Source organism: Natrix helvetica (genome assembly GCF_964273705.1).
Source record: "Natrix helvetica genome assembly, chromosome: 3".
Lineage (NCBI taxonomy): Eukaryota > Metazoa > Chordata > Lepidosauria > Squamata > Natricidae > Natrix > Natrix helvetica.
The window spans coordinates 146,425,974-146,450,303 of record NC_138549.1 but is presented as its reverse complement, the minus strand read 5'-3'; the positions used below and the strand labels follow the sequence as shown (position 1 = coordinate 146,450,303).

General features: G+C 34.7%; 1 protein-coding gene across 1 annotated transcript in view; it reads left to right on the top strand.

Moving 5' to 3' along the window:
- The window catches only part of PTPRT (protein tyrosine phosphatase receptor type T), a 703,069-nt gene that overhangs the window by 578,306 nt on the left and 100,433 nt on the right, over window positions 1-24,330 (top strand). Inside the window, exons 12-14 of the mRNA XM_081949356.1 lie at window positions 4,548-4,821; window positions 9,590-9,626; window positions 18,038-18,094. Of these exons, the coding sequence (XP_081805482.1) occupies window positions 4,548-4,821; window positions 9,590-9,626; window positions 18,038-18,094 (368 nt within the window). The remainder of the gene's footprint in view (window positions 1-4,547; window positions 4,822-9,589; window positions 9,627-18,037; window positions 18,095-24,330) is intronic.

The following is a 24,330-nucleotide window of genomic DNA, read 5'->3' as shown; positions in this document are numbered from 1 at the left end:
TCATGCTGGAGTATTTGTCAGATAGTAAGCCAAGACATATTTAATACCAATTTAAGTTAAATTGGAAGATACTTATTATGAAGAAGGGATATTCTAGAAAAATGTGTTATTATATTTGAATTGCATGATAACTTTGACAAATAGAAAGCAGCAGACGGTTGACCTTTTCTGAAATTAGAAACTAAGTAAATCGGTCCTATTAGTAGTTGGATGGAAGACTAACAGAATTCTAGCATTGTAAACTAAGCTTGGAAGTAAAAAAAAGTCAAGAAGAAAGCAGTCACAAACTACCTTATATAGCATTGCCAAACAGGTACATAAATATGTTTGTGAAGTCACTAGGACTCAAACATAAGTACTGAGGTAGAATGAATTACTTCCTTTACATCTGCTCTGAGTATCCTCCAAATTCTCAACAATGGTCACATTGTCGGGTGAATTCTGGGAGATGAAATCCACACATTCATCTAGATGAGGGTAGGCGAACCTAACATCTAGAACAATTAGAGTTCTAATGCAATGGTTTTGTCTTTTGAATTCTGTAATTAGTTTCTGGATTACTCTATTGTCTACATACAGTTTCACTGGTACATTCTGGTGGGTGCTCTGTGGACTGCAAAATGAATCTTTGTGGTAAGCTGCGTAAGGCACAGATGGTAGCCTACTCATTCTAAATTCAGACAACATAAAAAATACCCCTTAATAATTAACACAAACATAATATGGGCTTAATCACACAGCTGGACTATAGGCTATATAACAAAAGTCTTCAAGATCTTATGAGAGATCAGCGGGATGGGATTGAATCTAATCTCTAGTGAAATGATTTTCCAGAGGTAGGGTACAAGGGAAAAATTATATTTCTGGGCCCCACCAGAGGAACCCCTCTAATAATTCTTCTGTCAGATCTGACAGCATCCTGGTTCGAAGCTATGAAGACCTTTTAAGATAACCACTAGCACTTTGATGATGACCTGGGAGCATACCAGCAACCAAGGCAATTCATGCCAAACAAGGAACATACAGTATATAACTGACAGGAACGACTCACACTCTGGTCAGCCCTTCTTTATTCTTCTATTACCTGGAAGGAGATATAGAAGCATAGGCAGCCGCACAAATAAGCTGATGAACAGTTTTTATCTGTGGGCTGTCAGACTTCTGAATGAAAAATAACTCTACAACAATATAGTACAATTGACTTACGGAGCCGGCACAATGTGCAATGAGTTCACATAGTACAATAGGACTGGGTGTTTGTTAGGATTCACTGGACTAGAGATTTTTTGTCTTTTACTGTGAGTTATATTGTGTTGGGAGGGCATGCACCAGTGGTGGGATACAACCGGTACACCCCAGTACAGGCATACCAGTGCCTGCTGGGAGCACCAAGTACTGTTCCAGTATGGTGCTGCGGAGGGCCTGCCCACCCGTTCTCCTTACCTCTATTTGAGCCGACCAGGGCATTTGCGCATGTGCAAGGAGCATACGGCGTCTGCTTGATGCTCCGCCAAGCAGCTGGAGTGTCGCAGGTGGTGGGTGCCCATGCACATGCTGCACATGTACACGTGGTGGACGCCTGGCCCCGTTGCAGTGTACCGGTTGTAACAGGAGCCGGAACCCACCACTGGCGTGCACAAAGGGAGGCTCAGCCAATCTCATTGTACCCATGTTGTACTCTGACAATAAAGTTTTGAATTGAATTAAACTGAACTGCTTGCATGGCTCCATTTTTCCTCAGCTGAAAGTTCTGAATATTTTTCAAGAGTAATTTTGCCAGAATATTTTGAATTGTGAACCTGAACCTATCAATGGGTTTGTGCAGAGTTTCAAGCTATTTGTATTTATTTATATAAAATTAAAAAAAGAGAAAGCAACTCGGCTGTATACAGAAATTGAATTATTTTCCCTGAGGGTGAGGAAAATTATGACCCACACTGATTAGAAATGTGTTGCTGATAAAACTGATGACTTTTTTTTTACTTAGAAAGGGAGGAGTTTCTATGTTCTTGTTTCTGTGATACAGTTATAATGATAATTTGACTGGCCTACTCTCTCTCTCTCTCTCTGTGTGTGTGTGTGTGTGTGTGTGTGTGTGTGTGTGTGTGTGTGTGTGTACGTATGTAGTCATAAACATGACTCTTGCTGCAACATAGAAGCTGGCCTTGAATTCAAGGAGCCAGTTCTCCATGAGATCTCCCAACAAGATTCCATTGAGCTCATTTAGAATTGTAAACAAGCCTGCTGTCAAATGTTTTATTTGAGAGGCTCTGATGAACAATATTCTCTCCTTCCAGGGCATTCAATAAGAAAAAGAACCCCTCATCTCTGGTATGAGCTTTCTACAGCTCATCCATACACCATTAAGAAAGGATATATTAAAACACTTGGACATTAAAGCACATATACAAGCATTTTAAGCAACACCATGCTATTGAATCAATCGGATTAATTTTCCAGTGTCCTGGAATAAGGCTAACTCAAAATTAATAAGCTGTTTTCTCTCACACATAATAGATGGAAGAGTTCCCTCAAATGTAAATAAAGTACATTTCAAAAGCACAGTATTTAAAGAAACGTTCTGTTACGTACCGACGCGACCCGCCCCCTTCTGTCAATCAGGCAGAGCAATAGCTGATTGGTTGAATTTGGGTTGTATTCAGGCCTGAGAATTGGAGCGTTCTTATTGGTTAACGCTCTGACAGCTGCGATTATAAAAGAGCTGTCAGAGCGTGAGTTGTCGTTCTGTTCTGGTTTCAGTTGAAATAAAGCCGTTGTTTTGAACCCAGAGTCTCAGCATTCCCTCAGACGCTAAGTACATTAAATGTTATTCCTCTGTCTCTTGGCAAAAAATTCTCATTGCACAACAAAACAAAAGAAAACAAAACCTCATAGAGCTATTGTTCTCTACTTTCTCTTCTTGGCTGTTTGATTCCTCCCCTTAGATCAGGTCTCCAATCTGCTTCTCTTCTTAGTTTCTTCCTGGCTGTTCAAACTTTGATTCTCCCCCAGGCAATTCACTGTGCAACTTTTTTTTAACTGATGAAACCATCAAGCTATCTTCCTCTCTGCATGTTGGATTACTTGCCAAGTGATGCTCCTGAGTCCATTGTATCCTCAAGCTATCCCTCTCTCCTCGTTAGCAGTATGGAGTAGAATCCCAGGCAGACAAACAATGCAAGGGAAAAATCTCTCTCTCTTTCTCTCTCCCTCTCTCTCTCTCTCTCTCTCTCTCTCTCTCTCTCTCTCTCTCCCTCCCTCCCTCCCTCCCTCCCTCCCTCCCTCCCATCCTCCCTCTCCCTCCCCTTCCCTCTTTCCTCCCCCCCTTTCTCCCACTCTCTTCCCCCCCTCTTGTAAAGTTATTTTTTTAGCATGGTCATAAATTCAGGTAGTCATTAAACAGGACATCAATACACAAGAACTACTTGCATTTTTCCAATTCTTACATTCAATCTCCTGCCATTCTACTTTTGAGGACAAACTCACTCCTCACACTCTAGGGCTTGCTGAACTATAATCCTCAGGACCAAAATGTGTAATAATAAGGTATTGTGATTATAGTTCATATAATATCATACCTTGTTTAACTCTTTAACCTTTTTCTGACTTGGCTTCTCAACGTTGTCACTCATTCAATTTATTGCAATCCTAGGATTTATTGCAATCCTTGCAATCTTAAAGGTTTCAATGTGATTATACAAGTTATAAATTCATTCAGGGATGTAGATTTTTCTGCCGCTCCATAATGTTTAATCGTACCATGGTGTCCCTTACACAAATGATGCTCAGTCAACAACTGAAGGAAGATTCAGTTGAATGTGCTTATAAGTCTTTCAGAATTCAACAAAACTTTGTTGTTCCTTTTCTTTCTGTTCTTCATTCCAATTCATGTGGGTCGTCATTTGGACTTTGAAGTATGGAAACCAGTTGGCAGGAGCATTTCAAAATGGAATTAAAAATATCATCACATCCCCAATTCACCCTGTGGAGCCACACATTTGATCTGGTGCTTTACCTCACAGCAAGTAGTGTGCAAGCAAAAGATAAAAGACATCAACTTCAATCATTTGTCATGGTCAGATTACTATCTGGTCACTTTGGGACTCACAGCTACTACTGTCCTTCTTAGAGGGTGTGGGGCCATTAAGATAATTTATCCCTGGCACCTTATGGATCCAATTAGTTTCCTCATACATTTGGGAAATTTCTCAGTGATCTAGGAGACAGCTGTATGAGTTGCTTAGCTGAGTTCTGTAGCAGGGAGACAGCAGAAGTGCTCAATAGGAGTACTGCTAAGTGCCAATCCAATTCAGGCCGATATCATTGCAGTAAAATTCTACTACTTTTCTTCACTTATTACATTTGTAGAGTGCTGGTCAGCAGTGCTATTTAGTGCAATTCTTGGGATTTTTCTACAATAAATGCAGACACCTGAACTCTACTGATATCCATTTTTTATTGCCAATACTCTGCTGAATTAGGTTGTTTTTATTATACACAAAAAGTTGTTTATTCCTATCCCATTACATTTTTCTGGTCTTTTTCAGTGTCTACCAGCTTGTTGTAAAAGAAGAACGGCCACAGAAATCACGAAGAGCTGCAGACATCATTGAATGTTTCTCTGTTCCAGTGAGCTACAGAAATGCTTCGAACCTTGACTCCCCCCATTACTTTGCAGCTGAGTTGAAACCAGTCAATCTTCCAGTTACACAGCCTTTCACAGTAGGAGACAACAAAACCTATAATGGCTATTGGAATGCTCCACTTTCACCATTGAAAAGCTACAGTATTTACTTTCAGGCACTTAGCAAAGCAAATGGGGTAAGTGCATCACGAGCAAAATTCACTCAATTTACCAATAAATCCCCAGGATCTTTAAAAAAAAATCCAACATGCCAAACCATGCGATTGTTTTAATATTTGAAATGAAGCATCTTGTATTATCACAAGTGTATCTGAAGTGTATAACACATTTGCTTGAAGTGGGTGGAATTAAAGTGATTATCACTGTCCATTGCAACATACAGTATTTATTAGCTTGTTTGCAGTAGGAAACCAAGTTGGAAACTTGACCAAGATCTCTTTGATAGAACAAAAAAAGTCTCCTTCCACCACACCTCTATTAACTTCCCTAAAATCTCTGGGAGGGAAAAAGAGACTATATTTTCTGTCTCTCAATAAACTACAGAGTAAACCAAGGGAGATTGCCCAGGCATAGAATTGTTGGGAGAAGATGAAAATCTCCACTTTCTGTAAAGGTTAGGGAGAAGAAGGATAAACATATGTGGGAGGTTGTGGTTTATTTTCTTGTTTGAAGCACCCTCCAACTTATAAATAATGACAACCCAAGAGATAATATAATTTCAAATCATACATATATATAAAAAAAATCCAAGTTTACGCTTCATTCTAAAATTATTTAATAAGAGGTGCCAGTCCTAACTACTTCCAGCTATCATTTTTCCTCCTATAAACTTCACTTTATAGACATTGCTTGGCATAGAAAAGGAGCATTAAGAAAAACCTCTATTTGATTGCACTGTTAATCTAAGATTCTTTCCTAGTAAACAGTATCTCCTATTTTCAACACAATTTCAGATTAGCCTCTTTTAATGAGATTTGTATCCATCTATTTATCAATGCCTGGCTCTTCCTCTTTCCATGATATTTTAATTAAATATGAATTGGTCACAGTAAAAAATGAAATTTCAATGTTGATTTTGTCCTCGGGAGAAGCATTTACATCAGTTAATATAAACAGAATGGTTTAATTGGATAAAAAATGTAATCTCACTTGTGTTTTCATTTCTAATTATTGCTTTCTGTCCTTGATAAAGTTCTTGGATTTTCTTCTGAGGTTAGAGCGCAGAATCCAGAATATTAAGGCACCCTCAACAACCATAGACAGAATTCTCAGGGGGAAAAAATAAATAGAACTCTATGAGGAAAAGCAAGATATAAAGGCTTAATGTTTTAAATAAGTCAATCAGAATTAAATGAATACATTAATACTTGCTTTAACTTTGTAAAATTATCAAATCTTGTGAGATTTTTATGTTTACATTTAAAATATTGGTATTAAAAGTTGAGGTTTTGAGAAATGCTAATTGTGAGATTGTGAGATGCTAATTGTGAGATTGTCAAAAACTTCGGGGATCTTGTAAGACTAAAAAAAATTAATTTGGGGCATCCAAAACACATAAGGTGTTTTTGACTTTGTACTACAACTGTGTGTCCTGTCTGAAGGCCAGAGAGACCATTGCCTGTAATATGGAGATGGCACTGGATGAAATGTGTGAGCACTTTTCTGTGTGAGTGTACAAAGGGCAATACTGATACCTTAAACTTTCAGAGGCTTAAGATATTTTGCTCCTCTCTCTTGATCAGAAAAATCATCTTGATGGTTTGGAAGTTTTTTTTTTAGGGATGCTGTATTATGAATCTAATACTTAAAGCAGTCATTGCACTGCTTAAATCCCCTACTTTGTCCAAAAAATGTTTATAAGGAGAGAGAAAGATTGAACTCCTGAACTCCACCCACTTGGTAGGGTTTCTGGAATTTTAAATAAGGTGCCAGAGGCTGTATTTTTCTACTGTGTCAACATTCCTGTGCATTGTTTCACAATCTCATTGAATAAGGAAGCAGTTGTATTTTCTCTATAAAAATTTTTGTGCCCCCCTTTACACCCAACTCTGAAACATTTCATCTAAACATCTGGATTTTGACAAGTCCATAGAGTGAAAAAACCCACACATTCCAGTAAACAGGTGGTTTGTATTATAAAAGGAAAGAATGTCCAGTTTCTCATGTGTTCTATTTAGACTATCCTTTGATGGAGATCCAGAAAATTCAGCTCCTCTGTGACAGCCCCAAAACTAGAACACATTTTGGCATATTACACCAAAAATGGTACATTGTGCAACAAAAGCCAAAGAAATGGCTGATCTAAGTTGGTCACAACTTAACAGACATAATATATAAATATCGTGTCATTTTCAGTGTAACAGTGTTAGCTAATGAGAGAAGAGACTGAATGGCTACAGTACAGCTTAACTTGGCCACACACTGAAGCTCTTAACATGCAAAAGACATTACTTTTTAAAAAAAGGGGGGGGAGGGGGTTGACAACTTTTTCACATTATTTAAAATTTAAATTTATTCCTAAGGGAATGTTACCAAAGTTTTAGAACATAGTATAAATTAACATCTAGAAGAAAACACCCATGTATTTTTAGAAAGAATTCATAGGAGACGCCTCATTATTATCCGAGCCTAATTTATAGCAGAAGGATATCAGATGACAAGAAGGCATACCTCTTATTAACATAATACAGAATTTAAGCAGACCCTGCCACAGCATGGGAATAATGCTAGGAAGAAGACAGCATTTAATTCCAACGGAAACTAATAAGTAATCTGGTTTGGCAGTACCTAGACTTCAGATGTCATATTTTGATCTATCCCTGTCCTTTATTGTATGCATCTCAAACTAATACAAATATGCCCACATAATATACCAATACCAGCAATATTATAGGTCTCATGTATCAGTGCTAAAACACAAAGCTGAACATTTTTTTTTCCTAAGAAGCAACAGAAACAATATGGAATAAAGTAATTTTCCCCACCCACAATCTGCAGCACAACTGATTGTTAAGTATAGCAATGTGGATTGTTCTCCTTCTGCAAACATTTAAAAAAAAATTAAGGAGGAGGGGACTCTCTGCAAGGCGATACATCCAATGTGTGAGAGGTGAACAGCAACTTTTCTCAATTGCCAAATGTTCCCAGAAACCAATTTCAGTTCAATGACAATTGGGCTTGGGACTTATCAGAGCACTTTCTGTCATGAACTCCGGAAATCTGATACCTGAACAGGACTTATGTTAAACTTTAGTGTAATAGGAAGCAAAAGAAAGTAAATCGAAAAATAAAGCCCTGATAAAGGCATTTCATCACGGGAAACTAGAGCTATCAATCGCAAAACTCTGCCTGTGCTTCTGTCCATTCATCTGACTGAACTTTTTTTTTTTTGATGGAGGCTTGGATGAGTTTGTGGGACATTCAAATGATGTTTTTAGACTCTCCTACTCTGAATCAGATTGTTTCCTCTTAGACTTGGAAGACGTTTTGAATATATCTGAAGTGACAAATAATATCCTTCTTAAAAATTAATCTGGTAGAGTTCCTCTCTTGTGTTGGTCAGCTGGTAGAAATGATAGCATTAGGGCAGTCTGCTTAAAGAAGCATTCTGGGGGCAAGAAATTATACAAAATGATATACAATAATACTGGTATCATTGGATGTAGAATAATGTTTCTAGCTTATCTCACCAGAAAATACGTTTGCTATAATAAAGCATTGTTCTATTTTTTTAGAAATGTTATTAAAATATAAGATGAAAATTGTAAATATATAATGCTATATTAGTGATTGCAAAATGTGCATGAAATAACCATATTAATAGAACCCTATTATACATTTATATACAATAATTTATACAAGCAAGATGTGCACAAAATAGCCACATTAATAAAGTCCTATAATATACAATCATTTATTCAAAGTCTGGTACTAGGAGACACATGTTTTACAGTGTAAAAGAGAAGAAGAAAGTGGTATTTGTAGTTTATTACCACCCAACAAATATTTCTTTGTCAAAATCATAAAGACAAATTGCAAGGCACAATCTGATTATATATCATTTTGGTATCAAATGTGTGTTCTTAAATTATGTATAAACAATTTTTTGCACAAAAGGTATGCACATGAGTCTAAATCTGTATTTGCAAAATTTTCCTATATTTTTATATTCTCACAATTTTCAGCAAAAGAAAAAAGAAAGTAAAAAGAAAAGAAAAGAAACAATTTGTAACTGTTTGTAACACTCTTCTGCAGAGTTTAAACATTTTTTCAAGTTTTATATTCTTATGCTAGGCATATTTTTTTTCAAATATGCATTTCCTTGTATATATTTGTGAAGGTGTCCGAGCAGAGCGTGATGGACAGTAGAGGACTCTATTTATGCCTATGTATTTTTGTCCTTTTTGCAGACTGCACCATTACCCTTTCACCAATGTGAATATTGAATTAAATTTATATCCCCAATCTATTCCCTGACAATGGCACTCAGGCTTTATGCACAGTGGTATCAATTTGCATTTAGTAGGGTTGAATACTCTTCAAAAGTGATTTGAAGTACTTCAGGTCTCATGCAGAAATAGCATTTCTTTGCTGTTCATTAAAGCAACTTGATCTTGTTTCAGGTTTCCATATAAGTATGAAAAAAAGTGATATCCTTTAAGGAATTCATCATCAAAGTTAGGGTGACTCTTGAAGCAATAGGAATCTGAAAAATATGATGTTCCCTTACATGAATAGTAGATGAGAAATGTATGCTTGCATTCAGGTCAGGTCCAAGGCACTTCTAAACCATTTTCATTGTGTGCACAGCCCTATATTTATTATGCTAGGCATAGATATTTCAGAAATATTCTTTATGTATGACTCTAGCTGAAGGATATTGTTCCTTCTTAAATGCTTCATAAAGAAACAATCTGATGTCCTTTCATGTTCTGTCATTTGCAGGAAACCAAAATAAATTGTGTCCGGCTAGCCACCAAAGGTATGTTCAAGATCTCTTTCTCCTATCAAATTCCTGCAGTGATTTAAAGCACAAGTACCAAATGATCTTTAAGATGCCCCTGAATGTTTCTTTCTTTTGTTACCAGAGAATAACAAGGCATTCTTTGGCATACCAGGGGTTGTAACACAAATACATACATACATACATACATACATACATACAAATAAAACAATAACTCTCTCTCTTTCTACACACACACACACACACACATTGCCATTTCACAATGCGTGGAATATCCATATGTTGATTTAAACCAGAAAAGACACTATGTTTTTTTTTCCCAAACAAAGATTGCTTTTTTTCCTCTACTTTCTTTCAAATAATTTTATGCTTTTAAGAATACTATGCTCCAGGCAGAGCTTTCAGTTTTGATAATGATATGGAAGTGATAATCAAGCTGGTAAACAGAATTCAAAAGAGAGCACATGCCTTGATTTCCAATGAGAGTGTTTTCACAATATCTAAAAGTTCAGCCTTCATTTGTACAAGTTCTGCTGATGTGCCTCCAGGGACCTTGACAAGAATGACTTAAAATTAATGGTAATTTAAGATGAGGAATCAAACCATTGGTCACATACTAGTGTCTAGCTTAATCTAAACAGAATAGTGGTGATTTGTTAAAATAAAAATGACACCCCTCATTCTAAATGACAGAGATGTGATTCCTTTGGAAAGGAATGAATCAAGCAGGTAGCTTTGCCATTAAAGGTGTCAATAGAACAATTCATTTAGAACAAAAACTAAAAACAGAGGGATGCCTGTCTGCCAAATCATTTTCCTCAATAAAAATATCCTTGAACACAGTTGCAGAAATGGAGGAAAATGCATATTTTAAAACTGTATTACAATCAGTGTAATCTAGACATTTTTCCCAAATTTCACTTTGGTACCAAGCTGAATAATAGAATGGTTCAATTTATGTCAATGCTATTTTCTCACATTATGGTTTTATTTTTCCTGTAGCTTCTATTCTTGTAATTTTATGTGAAATCTAATGATCACTGTCAAGGTATAAAATTCACTGAGTATGAACACAGTATTTAAACATTTGGGAAAACCTCTTCTTACTGTACAAGAATTAAGGAGTAAGAATTAGACAAGTAGTTATCTATACATTTTGTGATTTAAAACAGTATTCCTCAAATAACGAAACTGTTGTCAGTGGAGTAATGAAAATCTTCATTGGTCTCTTATTTTAGAGAAAATAATAGAGCATTATAAGCCAATAAAGGAGTTTGTCGTAACATTTAAAATTCATTTATAGGTTAGCCTTTTGCTCCACAATATATTTTTCACATTGACAATAAAGTTTATCTGCTTTCCTTCATTAGCTATAATTGCAACATCAAAGGGTTGGTTTGGCAACCCCAATTCCATTCTCTGTTTCCATGATCCTGACTTTGTCTTGTCTTTACACTATGATTTACACAGATTTATCCTTCTGTTTTCCATATCACAGAATACTAAGTAGCCACAAAATGAAAAAAGTTAGAACAATTCATCGTTATACTGACAGCTGTTTCCATCCAATTTTAGTAGAAGATATCTTTTACTAAAATTCACCACTATGAAATGCCTCCATGATACAAACTAAGACATAATACATGTGTTTAGTTCCAGCTTTAAATAGTGGGATTTGTAAAATCAGGTTTGTGATTTAGAATTATGTGTGAACCAGTGGTGGGTTCCAGGTCCCATTCCAACTGGTACGATTGGAACAGGCCCCAAGTCGCCCACATGGATGTGTGCAGCACGCGCATGTGTTGTAGCTGCAAACAATGCTTCCACAAGCCTCCGTGATGCTCCAGCTGCTCGTCGGAGCATCGCACAGGCGCTGTATGCGCCATGCATGTGCGCAGAAGCACCAAAAGCTTTAAAACACGGTAAGAAACTTGGGCGGGCAGATGGGCCCTCCAGTGCACCATACTGGAACGGTACTCGGTACTCCGGGCAGGCTCCGGTACGCCCGTACCGGGGTGTACCTGCAACCTACCACTAGTGTGAACCCAGCCTCTATGGCCCATTCAGCATTCTTCTTGTTGTTGTTGTGCCATATCCATTATCGGACATTGGTGATCATGTTGGCAATCCTATGATCATTCAGCATACCTTGGTTAAATCAAAGCCTGTGATAATCTCAGAGTTTAGTCACTGGATCACATCTGAATGTAATATTACTTTGTATTATATCTCCTGCTTAAAAAGGAAGGGAATTGGTAAAAAGTCGTGAAAGATTAATACAGAAATGTTTGTCTGAAAACCATGCTGTGGTAACAGCAATGCAAGGAAGATTTTCTGCGACTGTCATGAAACCAAAGAATCACATTAAAATGAAGTCAAATATCCTTTTAAAAAGTGAATCACATTAAATTGGAGTCAGAGGAAAAAAACTGAACTCTTCAGACTTGTCACCCAAAGGCCTTCGCTACTAATTTACCCAAAAATTAACAGAAGTAAAAGAATGAATATATTTTGGAGGTAATAGAATTTTTAGCATTTTTCACAGCTTCTCCCCTGAGCTTTGAAAAAAATCTACATCTTTATTTAGAAAAGGAAAAGAAAACCAAAACAAAGGGATCTCAGAGTGAACAACATTGAATTTGTAACTGATAAGGCTTGTACCAGCTTGTATAATGGGAATAATTTATTAAAACTTGCTTCCATTTTGCTAAGATCAAAAATACAAAGCAGGTTTTGAGATACAACTAAGCCAATGGTAATTGGCAAATGGTTTCCTACTAGCCAATCACTTCCAATGTGATGCAGTCATATATATATATATATATATATATATATATATATATATATATATATATATATATATATATATATATATATATATATATATATATATATACACACACACATATACATATACATATACATATACATACATATACATACATACGTGTGTGTGTGTGTGTGTGTGTGTGTGTACGTATGTATGTATGTATGTATGTATGTATCCATCCATAGCCTTTGGGGTATTTGTAGATGTATATGCAATGGTGAAATTCAGTATTTTTATCCTGTCTATCAATTTTATTTTATTTATAGGTTTTCAAATAGAGAAAATATTATAATTTAATATTATTTATAGAACAGAAAAAATGAAATATGCTAAGGAAAATGGAAAGGCAAAGAAAAGAAAAGAAAATAGGAACATGCTGTAGATAACTAAGAGTTTTAGAAAAAAAATAGAAAACCTAAAGGTGACCTAGGGAAAAAGGAGTCCTAAGCCCAACTCATAATGTATGATAAAACTGCCTATACATTTATAATTCATATAGTATTTTAGGTGGTTATAATTTGGTGAAGTTTGAGAACCCTAAAACTTCAGTTAATTTCTCAATTGTTTAATGATTCATGCCAAGAAATTTGGATTCTCTACTTTCTTTTTAATGCCTGGAAGTATACTCATAATTAATCTTTTTTTTTCTAAAATAGCATAGAAAGATTACTTTCCCTGTTCTTTTGTAGAAAAAAAAATCTTCTTTTAAAAAGAAATTGTTTTTAGCAATGGGATGTAAAAGATGAAATGTAGGTATAATAAGGAAAAATCTGTATTGTTATCAATCTATCAAAAGAGTTTGAAAGGATATTTCATTTATTCATTTTATCTTCAAATAGTGTTATAGTAGAAACATGTAAGCATTTGAAGTATGTGGCAAATTAGAAGATATGCTTGTGATCTATTAATTGTGATCTCAATAAAGAAGGAGTTCTAGAAATAACACTAGTGTGTAATAAAAAAAAAGGTAGGATAAAATTGCTAAAGACAAAATTGAGCATTGGATACAACATCAAACTCATCAATATCTGGTCCATATGTAGGAAACAAAATAGTGCTGGAATTATTAACTGGACAAAAGCTGAATTGGTCAGCTTTGGAGCAAAAGACAGAAAACTGATGACTATTTGCTATGCATTATATCCCTTTAATAATATTGATAATATTGTACCTGTCCTACAAAACTGAAAGCAGAAGTTCTAATCCAAACAAACTGTTGAAGAAGAAAAGCATGCATCAGTTGCTTATGTAAATGAAAACTGAAACTTACTGAAGATACACAAAACAAAACATGAATATTGAAATAATTTAATCTAAACACAAGTATAGTTTTGGCAAGGAAAAGTACATCATGTACTTTTTAGTTTCTGCAAATATCAAAGGGAAAGTGGATAAAGATAAAACTGGCTTACAACTGAAATATTTTCAAAAAATGTTAACAAAAAGGAAGGCTTCATTTTGACTACTCAAGAGAAAGCCATTTGAACAAATGCTATCAAGACCATGACTTAAATATCACCAAATGATTCAAAATGCATATTTTCAAAGAAGGAAAAGAAATATTATATCAAATGCTGAGATTTTCAAGATCACATAAACTGATTGTAAAGAACCACATAATAGAGTCACTGAAATTATTCATTGGAACAGTGAACAGAAAATTATCATGTGTCAGTAAGGAAAAAATGGTAAGAACATAGAGTTGAAAAAAGTAGTTGCCAATATTGTGTGATTTCTCAGTACAAATTGATGATAACCCACTAAATTTATCTATGATGGAAAATAAGAAAATATGGATAAAAGTGTGGCAATACCAGGGGATAGTAGAATAGAAGACAGAGAATGGGAGAAGATTACAAAGTATCAAGATCTGAAAATCAAAAGTTGAAAGGTTGCAAGATGCTTGCTACCATCTATAATAACCATGTCATGAGATCAGACTATTTCAAGGACCATCTTTTCCTCATCATTGCTTGTCCTACAAAACTGGATTAAGTGGAAACATTTTGTGTCCTATCCTTTAATAAATGTTATCTAATAGTACCTAGAAAGTATACTTTCTCTGTTGTAGGGTCTGCCCTCTGGAGTAGCATCACCTCAGAGATTTGGACTGCCCTGATCACACAAGGATTTAGATTATTTCTAAAATGTTGACCTTTGTATAAACTACAATCATTGTTTTGCAGGTTCCTAGTTTATATGGAAGTACATGTGAAGACAATCAGCCTATCTTTAATGATGCTAAACATGTAACAGGAGTTTCTTGAGTTATATCTGTATAGATGGAGTTTGCTTGGAATAAAACACTTAAATAGAAATTATGGCAAAAGTGCCTGAGGTGTTGTGATATGACCACAGTAGTAGGACAGTTGTTGGAACTTTGACACTGAGTTGCAAATACATCCAGGGAGACCATAACTTCAAATGGTCCTTAAGCAACTAATCATAAACTGATGACTACCTTTATCTTGGAACGCCACAGCTATCATAAATGCATGCTGGTTGCCAAGTGCCCAAATTTTGATCACATGACTATGGTGATGCTATGATGGTCATAATGAACAATGAGATACTCTCTTTCAGCCCAACGCACATCACAGGATAGTTGTTGTGGGGAAAATAGGACGAGGAAGGTATGTTGGGTATGTTTTCTGCCTTGAGTTATTTATAAAAATAATGAAGGTAGGAAATGAATGAATGAATGAATGAATGAATGAATGAATGAATGAATGAATGAATGAATGAATGAATAAATAAATAAATAAATAAATAAATAAATAAATAAATAAATAAATAAATAAATAAATAATAGTGTGTGGACCAGTCATAAGTCCCTTTCATAAGCACCATGGTAACTTTTGGTTGCTAAACAAAAGGCCATAAGTCAAGGGCTACTTGTACTTTTTGCACATTCTGCTTTCTTCTGAGGTAGTGAAAGACTAGTAACTTCTTCTCATTTACAATAGCAATAGCATTTAGACTTATATACCACTTCACAGTACGTTACAGCCTTCTCTAAGTGGCTTACAGAGTCAGCATATTGTCCCCAACGTTCTGGGTCTTCATTTTATGGACCTCGGAAGGATGGAAGGCTGAGTCAGCCTTGAGCCTGGTGAAATTTGAACTGCCACAGGCAGCAGTCAGAAGTAGCAGCCTGCAGTACTGCATTCCAACCACTGCACCACCACGGCTCTTAACAATGCACTTAATCAAAAACTGCTTCTCCAAAGGAGGTCTGTTACTTCTCTGATTTCTTTTTTTGCCCATCTTCTACCTTTCCTGAATAAACTGGGAAAAATATCTGGTCTTACTGTGAAGTATTGTAGTGTTCAGGGATGGGATAGTATTTCCAATTGTAACCAACATTAATTACCAGTGCCTCCAAAATGAAATATTAGAAGCTGGTGTAAAATGTCAAGACATATTATGCTACTCTTAGTGACAAGAGTATCTAACATAAAGCTTAAGACCCACCTTTTCCAAGCAGCTGGCCTGGCTCAACTTTGATCTAACCATATCGCTCCTGACGGGTTTTTACTGGGTATTTTAATTATATTTAATTATCTAGGGGTTTTTAAATACTGTATTTTAATTGTTTTATTTATCAGCCGACCTCCTCCTTGTGTATGTCTCGGTATATGTCTCTGTTATATGTTTGTTCTGTCCACATATTTATTTCATATGTTTCATTGTACGCCGCCCCGAGTCCTTCGGGAGAGGGTGCGGCTAAGAAATAAATATTTATTATTATTATTATTATTATAAAGCCCCATGATAATTGCTAAAGAATGTAGAAACCAAGTCAAAATTAATTCTTTTTCATTTCAGGAATTTGGGTGAAATAAAAGATGAAATTCCCTATCATGAAATTAAATAAGTTGAGCTGGGCTGAAACAATTTCAAGAGGGGGGGAAGCAAGAAAGGTGATATTTAATATCAGCATCTGGAAGGTAGCTTCTTACCTTTCCAATTTCCATTATGCCAATGTAGTACTGCTTCCATGGTAATCAAAAAGTCTTCAGGCAAGATGAATTCACTCTGGGGGAGAAAAGTATGCATGCAAGTTTCCCATTGTACAATGCAATCCCTGTGTAATTTAGGAGGAAACCGGCTAACAGGACCTGCTGTTATTTCTGCGTTTCTGGAACTTTAAAAAAATAATGAAAAAGAAGACATTGATAAATACATTAATTCATTTTTCCTCATAATCATTTGGAAATCAACTCATGGCTGCTTCTCCCAAAACTACTATTTACTCAATTAAAAAAACAAAGGATGGACATTTTGATCAGTCCTTGACTAAAGCAAGAATTGTCTTCTGAAGCAGTTGAAAGTTTAGTGACCCCAATTGGGACTGGCAACTCGGTTGTTAAAGGAAGGAGTTGTCAGTCAAGACCCAACTGTGTTTACTTCAGCTTTCCTTTGCTTTACAGACCTGTGGAGGTCGTGAATGCGAGGATTGTTTCTAAAGTTACTTTTTCATCAACACCTTAATTGTGAACAATCACTACATGAGGCAGTTGCCAAATAATGACTACCTTACCCTTTAGGTGTATGTGTGCACTTATACATTTAACAAAAGTGCACATAATTTTCTTCCCAGTTAAGTCAACTGAAGTCAACTGAAATGAAAAGTATATGCCTCTGACATTTATATGCAGGAGATCCTGTTTTATTCCAAAGAGTGAATTTGCTGAATTTATTATAATGTTCAGTATATTACAAACATACATGCATACAATATGATTGATGTACTCATCTGCACTACTGCACTACCATACATATCCCTCAAATGACTATAAAACTGCTATCTAACCTTTTTTTCTTTATTATTAGTACAAACTGTTTTGTGCCTTTAGTCTTTTTCATACTTGAACTTGTATCCATGACAAACTAGTTTAAATAAAATTATCCAGACTTTTTTTAAAAAAATCAAACAGTGAAACATGTTTAACAACCTCAATGTGCATCATTAGTAAAATGAGCGTTCCTTTCAAATAAGATAATAATTAAGCCTCAATTTATTTGTTCTCTGCCACAGAATTTTCATTGTAAAAAAAAATCTGTTGTTGCATCCTTAGTTCCTTTAATGACACACTGTAAATTTTATATTCTTTAATATGGTATAGGTTTCTTTCTTTCTTTTTCCTTGTAAACTGATTTTTGTCCCTTGTCCCTGAACAATATCTGTTAACATTAACACTTTATTTGTGAAAATTGCATTAACTCGTGGATGGTATGCAATTAATTCATGTAATGCAGAATATATTTCACTAATTATAATTGAAATCCATGCAGAGAGCTGATAAATGGTCCTTTATCTCTCATATATATATATATATATATATATATATATATATATATATATATATATATATATATATATATATATATATATATATATATATATATATATATATATATATATATATATATATATATATATATATATATATATATATATTAAAATTTTGGGTGCAAATTTTCAGGATTAAAATGCAATTTTCTGAAGTGGCACATTTTTATTTTTATTTCCTTTTTTCTTTTCTCTCTCTCTTTCTCATGCATGCTGCCTGGAAACTGTTTTACTTGTTCTTAGCAGTAATAGGTAGGCAACAGGTGACCACCCGAAACCCACCCAGCCTCATGAGCACAGGTGATTATCAGTACAGGAAAGGAACTGTCATAAAAATGCAAACATTTTGACAGTTAATGGATTGTTATGTCATATATTGTCTGCATGTTGAATCACGTATGCTCTCATTTATCATTCTGATTTGTTTAATAGCATATTTCTTAATATTTTTACACTCTGCCAGCATAAGTGCAGTTTGAATATCTGCAGATAGCAGTTAAATAATATCTTAATCCAGAATGGCACACCATTACCAAACTAGCCTTAAAGTTTCAGATATTCTAATACTGGGCGGTACTGATCTTCGGATTGTTTATCTCAATATTTGCCTAATAAACAAAACAAGTTGGTAGCAATCCTTTTTTTAAAAAAGAATGAGAATCAAAAAAGGATAAAGGAAAATATCAATTCAAAAATAAAGAAATAGATTAGTATTATATATCTTTTGAGATCGGTTGGCATGATAGAAAATATTACACTCTTCCGAAAACAAACAGTTTAATTTTTAAACTGATATACACAGTATGTTTAATTTGGATCCTTCATGAATTTTGTCAAAATATCATCTAATCCATGCCACAAAATGGAAACCAAGAAAATCTAACACACACACGCATGTGCGCACACGCACACCCACCCACCCACACACCATAATTTTATAACAAAGATGAGCTTTGTTTAGTTAAATAAATAGAGTTAGCTTAAACTTGCTATCTTTAAAATGGTTCTAAGCATCAATATCATTTTGTGTTCAGTTAATGAAAGCAAACAAGAAAATCATGTTAGCATCGTTCTATTCCAAATACAGTAGAAGGATGTAAAAGATCTGTACTACAGTACATTCCCATTTCTGACATCTTCAAGAATCAACATTCAGTTTTGCTTTGTAAGAGGTTCTTTGACTCCCCTCATAATACAGGAGGATGTTATGTTTTCTATTCACTCCTCTTTCTGAATAAAGAATGCATGCAGTTGCATAACACAAATTCAAGAGAGGCTTGTAATATATTTTCCATTTATTCATTTTAAGGAGTGTATTTTGGTTAGACTTGCAAATCATGGAAAATTTATTTATCACATTTTCCCTGTATGTTGAACCTTTGAGAAATTGCATGAACTACAGTAGATCCACTGAATTCCAGGGACAATATAGTCAATATATACAAATCCAATGAAAATATGGGAAAAAATAATCTTTCTGGTTTCTCTCAATATTTAATGTAACATGATTAAGATTGTGATACTTGGAATAATATCAGAGTATTATTTGTAGTTGTACAAAATATGAAGGCTGGTTTGGTGTAATAGTTACAATACAACAATACAAAATTGTAGATCATGACTTCTAGTCTAGCCTTAAGCACAAAGCCAATTGGTTGATTTTGGGTCAATCATGCCTTCTCAGCCCTAGGAAGAAGACAAAAGTAAATAACTTTCAAAAAGATTGTCAAGAAAATGGAATTGTCTAGGCAGTTTCTAGAAGTAAAGTCTGACATGAAGACAACATAATCGAAATCAGAAAGAAACTTTCAGGTGGGAATATGAAAGGAAAACAACTATTTTCCTCCTGGAAGCCTGGAAGAATTTAGCGTCTGAGGACTATTACTAAATAGCAGTCCAAATTTGGGCTTGGAGAGCAATATGCTACTACACTATTTGTCTTCAGGCAGATTTTTAATGTTTCTTCTTGCTATGCCCCTACAAGCATTTGTTGCAAAATAGGGGGGGGGGGGGTCAGTAAAATAGAACATCCATGAATCTCTCTGAGTGCATATTGAGGTAAAGCTGCAATACACAACAACACAACTTGTAATTTGCTAATGTATAGGAAATAAAAGCCTCTAAAACAAAAAGAAATGCAGATTTACCCACTACTCAATATATGAATAGCTCTATAACATCAAGAGGTCTGTTCCTTTGAATAATATTTAATTTACTAGGACTTGTTCTTTTGCATTACTAAAGCAATTACATTGTTTGCAAAATATTCTACTTTCATCTAGTCAAATCTGTTATTTGCTATTTGTCTTTTCATGTACTTGGACACTATTCATTTGACAAGTTCTTTCTTTCTTCTATTTTCATACAATTTTGGTACATTTCATCCTAGGTTAGATTGATAAATATTATCTCTGCATAATCACTCCAAAATATATACTGAAATGTAGGTTTATATTGTACCATGATCAAATTGTGGAAACAATAATAGTTATATTCCAAATAATAAATACTTAAAATTGACATGATTGTTCAGTTTATAAGAGAACCTATTTTTTAAAGAATAATCATTATTTTTTTAAAAGGTGCATTTTGAGAGTGTGCTTATTAGCTTAATATAATTGCAATTATTGTTAGAAAATTTTACTAGGAAAATAAATGGCATTAAGCCTAATTCTATGTGGACAATAGTTTTTCTGTTCCACTACTATCCTAGACATACATATGTTACTGTGAAAGTCCGAAATCTGGTGAATGTTGACATTCACCGGTGAATGTCGACATTCACATAGTCGCTTGGTGTATGTCCGAAATATTTGCTAAATACCCTTATCCTCTCGACACCCTTACCCTAATACCCTTACCCTAATACCTCGGCTCCTCGCTTCCTTTTAAGCGTCTTCTATTCGCGGACTTCTTTTTTAAAAAAACCTGCGATCCTGCGCGGTTAGAACGAGTAGTTTCCAGGACCGCGAATTGAAAAGCAAAAGTAAAGCGTTACGCTGACTCGTTATATATATGTCACCGTGAAAGACCGAAATTGGTATGTGTCGACATTCACCAGTGAATGTCGACATTCACCAACATTCACCGGTGAATGTTGACATTCACCAATTTCGGTCTTTCACGGTGACACATACATACATAAATACAATGGAAGTAATTCGTTCATAATCATTGAACTGCAATGTTTCTTAATATTAAGTTTCAGTTATATGTATTAAAGAAACATTTGAAACAATCACCAGAAGATTCAGGAATGGCAAACATTTATATGAATATATTTGAAGATGACCTAGACAATATTTCCCTTATTGTATAACATAGGACAAATGAAAAATCACTTATCCAAAATGCCTATACATTTCACAGAACTTTATTCAGTTGATTGCAACCTATTTGAAGAAAGGAAGAATCATTACAATGAAGAAATGTTACACTTTGATCCTTGAGGAACAAAAACTGTTTCAACCGAACAATATAAAGCACAAGTTTCAATTATCTCTGGTTATTTCAAAGGGTTATGATTAATATATTATAGCTATCCAGTCTACTTAAAGCTAAGCTTCTAAATTCATAAGACCATATTCCTGTTAGTAAACCATCCTCAGCTTTCTTGAGTATTCATCTGACTCTGTTATTATCATCCTTAATACATCACATTTCTTTCTTTTCTTTTTATTTTTGCATACATTTGCTAAAGAATATGTGCAATATAACAAACTATTAACAATAACATTTGAAAAATACAGTTTTTGGGAGAAGGAGAATTTATTTACACTGGTCATGAGCCTTATGTGAGTACTTTTGGAAAAAATAGAATAGAAGAATAGAATAGAATAGAATAGAATAGAATAGAATAGAATAGAATAGAATAGAATTCTTTATTGGCCAAGTGTGATTGGACACAAAAGGAATTTGTCTTTGGTGCATGTGCTCTCAGTGTACATAAAAAGACACATACATTTGTCAAGAATCATAAGGTACAATATTTAATGATAGTCATAAGGTACAAATAAGCAATCAGGAAATAATCAATATAAATATAAATAATAAGGATACAAGCCATAAAGTTACAATCCTGCAGTTACAAGTGGGAGGAGATGGGTGATAGGAACAATGAGATGACTTAATAGTAATAGCAATGCAGCCCCAATGAATAGTTTGACAATGGTGAGGGAATTATTTGTTTAGCAGAGTGATGACATTTGGGGAAAAACTGTTCTTGTGTCTTGGTGTGCAGTGTTCTATAGCATTTTTTGAGGGTAGGAGTTGGAACAATTTATGTCCAGAATGTGAGGGGTCTGTAAATATTTTCATAGCCCTCTTTTTGACTTATGCAGTGTATAGGTCCTCAATGAAAGGCAGTTGGCTGAAATTGTTTTTTATGCAGTTCTGATTATCCTCTGAAATCTGTGTCTGTCTTGTTGGGTTGCAGAACCAAACCAGACAGTTATAGAGGTGCAGGTGACAGACTCAATAATTCCTCTGTAGAACTGTATCAGCAGCTCCTTGGGCAGTTTGAGCTTTCTGAGTTGGCGCAGAAAGAACATTCTTTGTTATGCTTTTTGGATGACATTTTTGATGTTAGGTCTTGAAATATGATAGAATGTAGAAATTCGAAGGTCTCTATTGTTGATATTGTGTTGTCTAGTATTGTAAGAGGTGGTAGTATGGTAGGGTTTCTCCTAAAGTCTACCACCATTTCTATGGTTTTGAGTGTGTTCAATTCCAGATTGTTCTGGTCACACCACAAGGCTGTTGTTCAACCTCTTGTCTGTATATGGTTTCATCATTGTCTCAAATGAGACCAATCACTGTTGTATCATCTGCAAACTTCAGTAATTTAACAGATAGATCGTTTGAGATGCAGTCATTAGAATATGGAATTGGGGATGATGTTGTGATTAGGAAACAGTCACACAGAATCAGAACATACTTGTCTTGTCTATTTGTTTTGCAAATAAGAAAATAATCCAATGTAAATGTATTTAACATGGTTAAGGGGAACCCCTCAATGATATATCTGTGTTTCTACCTCACAATAGCAAAGAAATCTATGTAGTAAACTTATTCTTAAAGACTGAAGCTTATTCTTTTTAGAAATTTTTCTGTCTACTTAACAGGATTTGAAAAGGCTCAGGTAGTATTTTATTTCACTGTACATCTACAAATTCCATCTCTGTTTTGTATATTTATCAGAATTTTTTATACCGGATATGTAAAATAAACTTTTTCACTTGGATTGGTAGAGTGAAATGTGTTTCTACACAAATAAAATGTTATAGAGAGAAGACATTTCCTTTTAACTCCAGGAATTATGATATTTTTATTCAGATAGACTAGACTATGTCCAATAATTTACCATAACAGAAAAGTATGTCATTATATTATGAAATCATAGAGTTTCCTACTGTTAAATTGTTCTTCATGCTAAACAATTTCCTAATAGTTAAATGGAATTCGACTGGATGCAATTTAAATCTGTTTTCCCATTATTTGATTTTAAAAATGTTGAAAAATAGGTCAGATCTTGACCAACTTTATAGTTGAGTAATCTCACAATAAAATGTTGCTCAAGGGGGCAAGTCTGACGAATACCAGATGGAGAAGAATAATTATTTCCTATGACTCAGAAACTATAATTCTGTTATTACAATTTACCAATAGCAATAGACTTAGACTTATATACTACTTCACAATGCTTTACATCCCTCTCTAAGCAGTTTACAGGTCAGTAAACTGGAAGGACGGAGGCTGAGTCAACTTTGAGCAGATCAGGCACTCTAACTACTGCATTCTAACCACTGCACCACCACAGCTTTTTGCAGTTAACTATTATTCCAGTATTTTTTTTCCACAAGTATTATTAACAAGCCAGGAATCCTTCATGAGTGTATCCAGGGATAATGTTCCAAGATCCAATCTAGGTTGGTCACCAGGACCAGAGGTTTGGGCTCAGGCTTGACAGCACAAGGAAACAACAGCCAATCACTGACCATCATCACATCAATCAACCAATAAGAAGGCATCACATAAATGGGACTCATAGAATATCCCAAAACACATATTCCAGTAGAGAGAAGTTCCCTGAGGAAAGGTTCCAGCACAAGTCTAACCCCTTCAACCCATTTCATAAACTTACTGAAATCATTTTAATATAATTTCTGCTTTAAATATATTAGTTGTCCCTCCCATTGTTTGTCAACTGTAAATTTATGAAGCATTAGAATTGGTTGCAATTGTTTCTAAATATAGATATTTATAAATAAAGATAAGGCTTGCACTTTTGAACTTTTCTTTGTAGCATGCAGTCTATACAGATACTATTTAATTAAAAGCATGTTTTTAATATGAGAAAACTCATATGGGAAAGTAGTAGGCACCAAGGGGAGTATCTTTGGGACATTAAATTGGTGCTTCCAAAGGTACAAACATGTATGTAAACAACTCAAATTTTATGACAATCATGCACTGAATTAGCAGCAGAGAAAAGGTGTATAGCCAGATATATAATTTTTAGAAAATATAACTTGAAG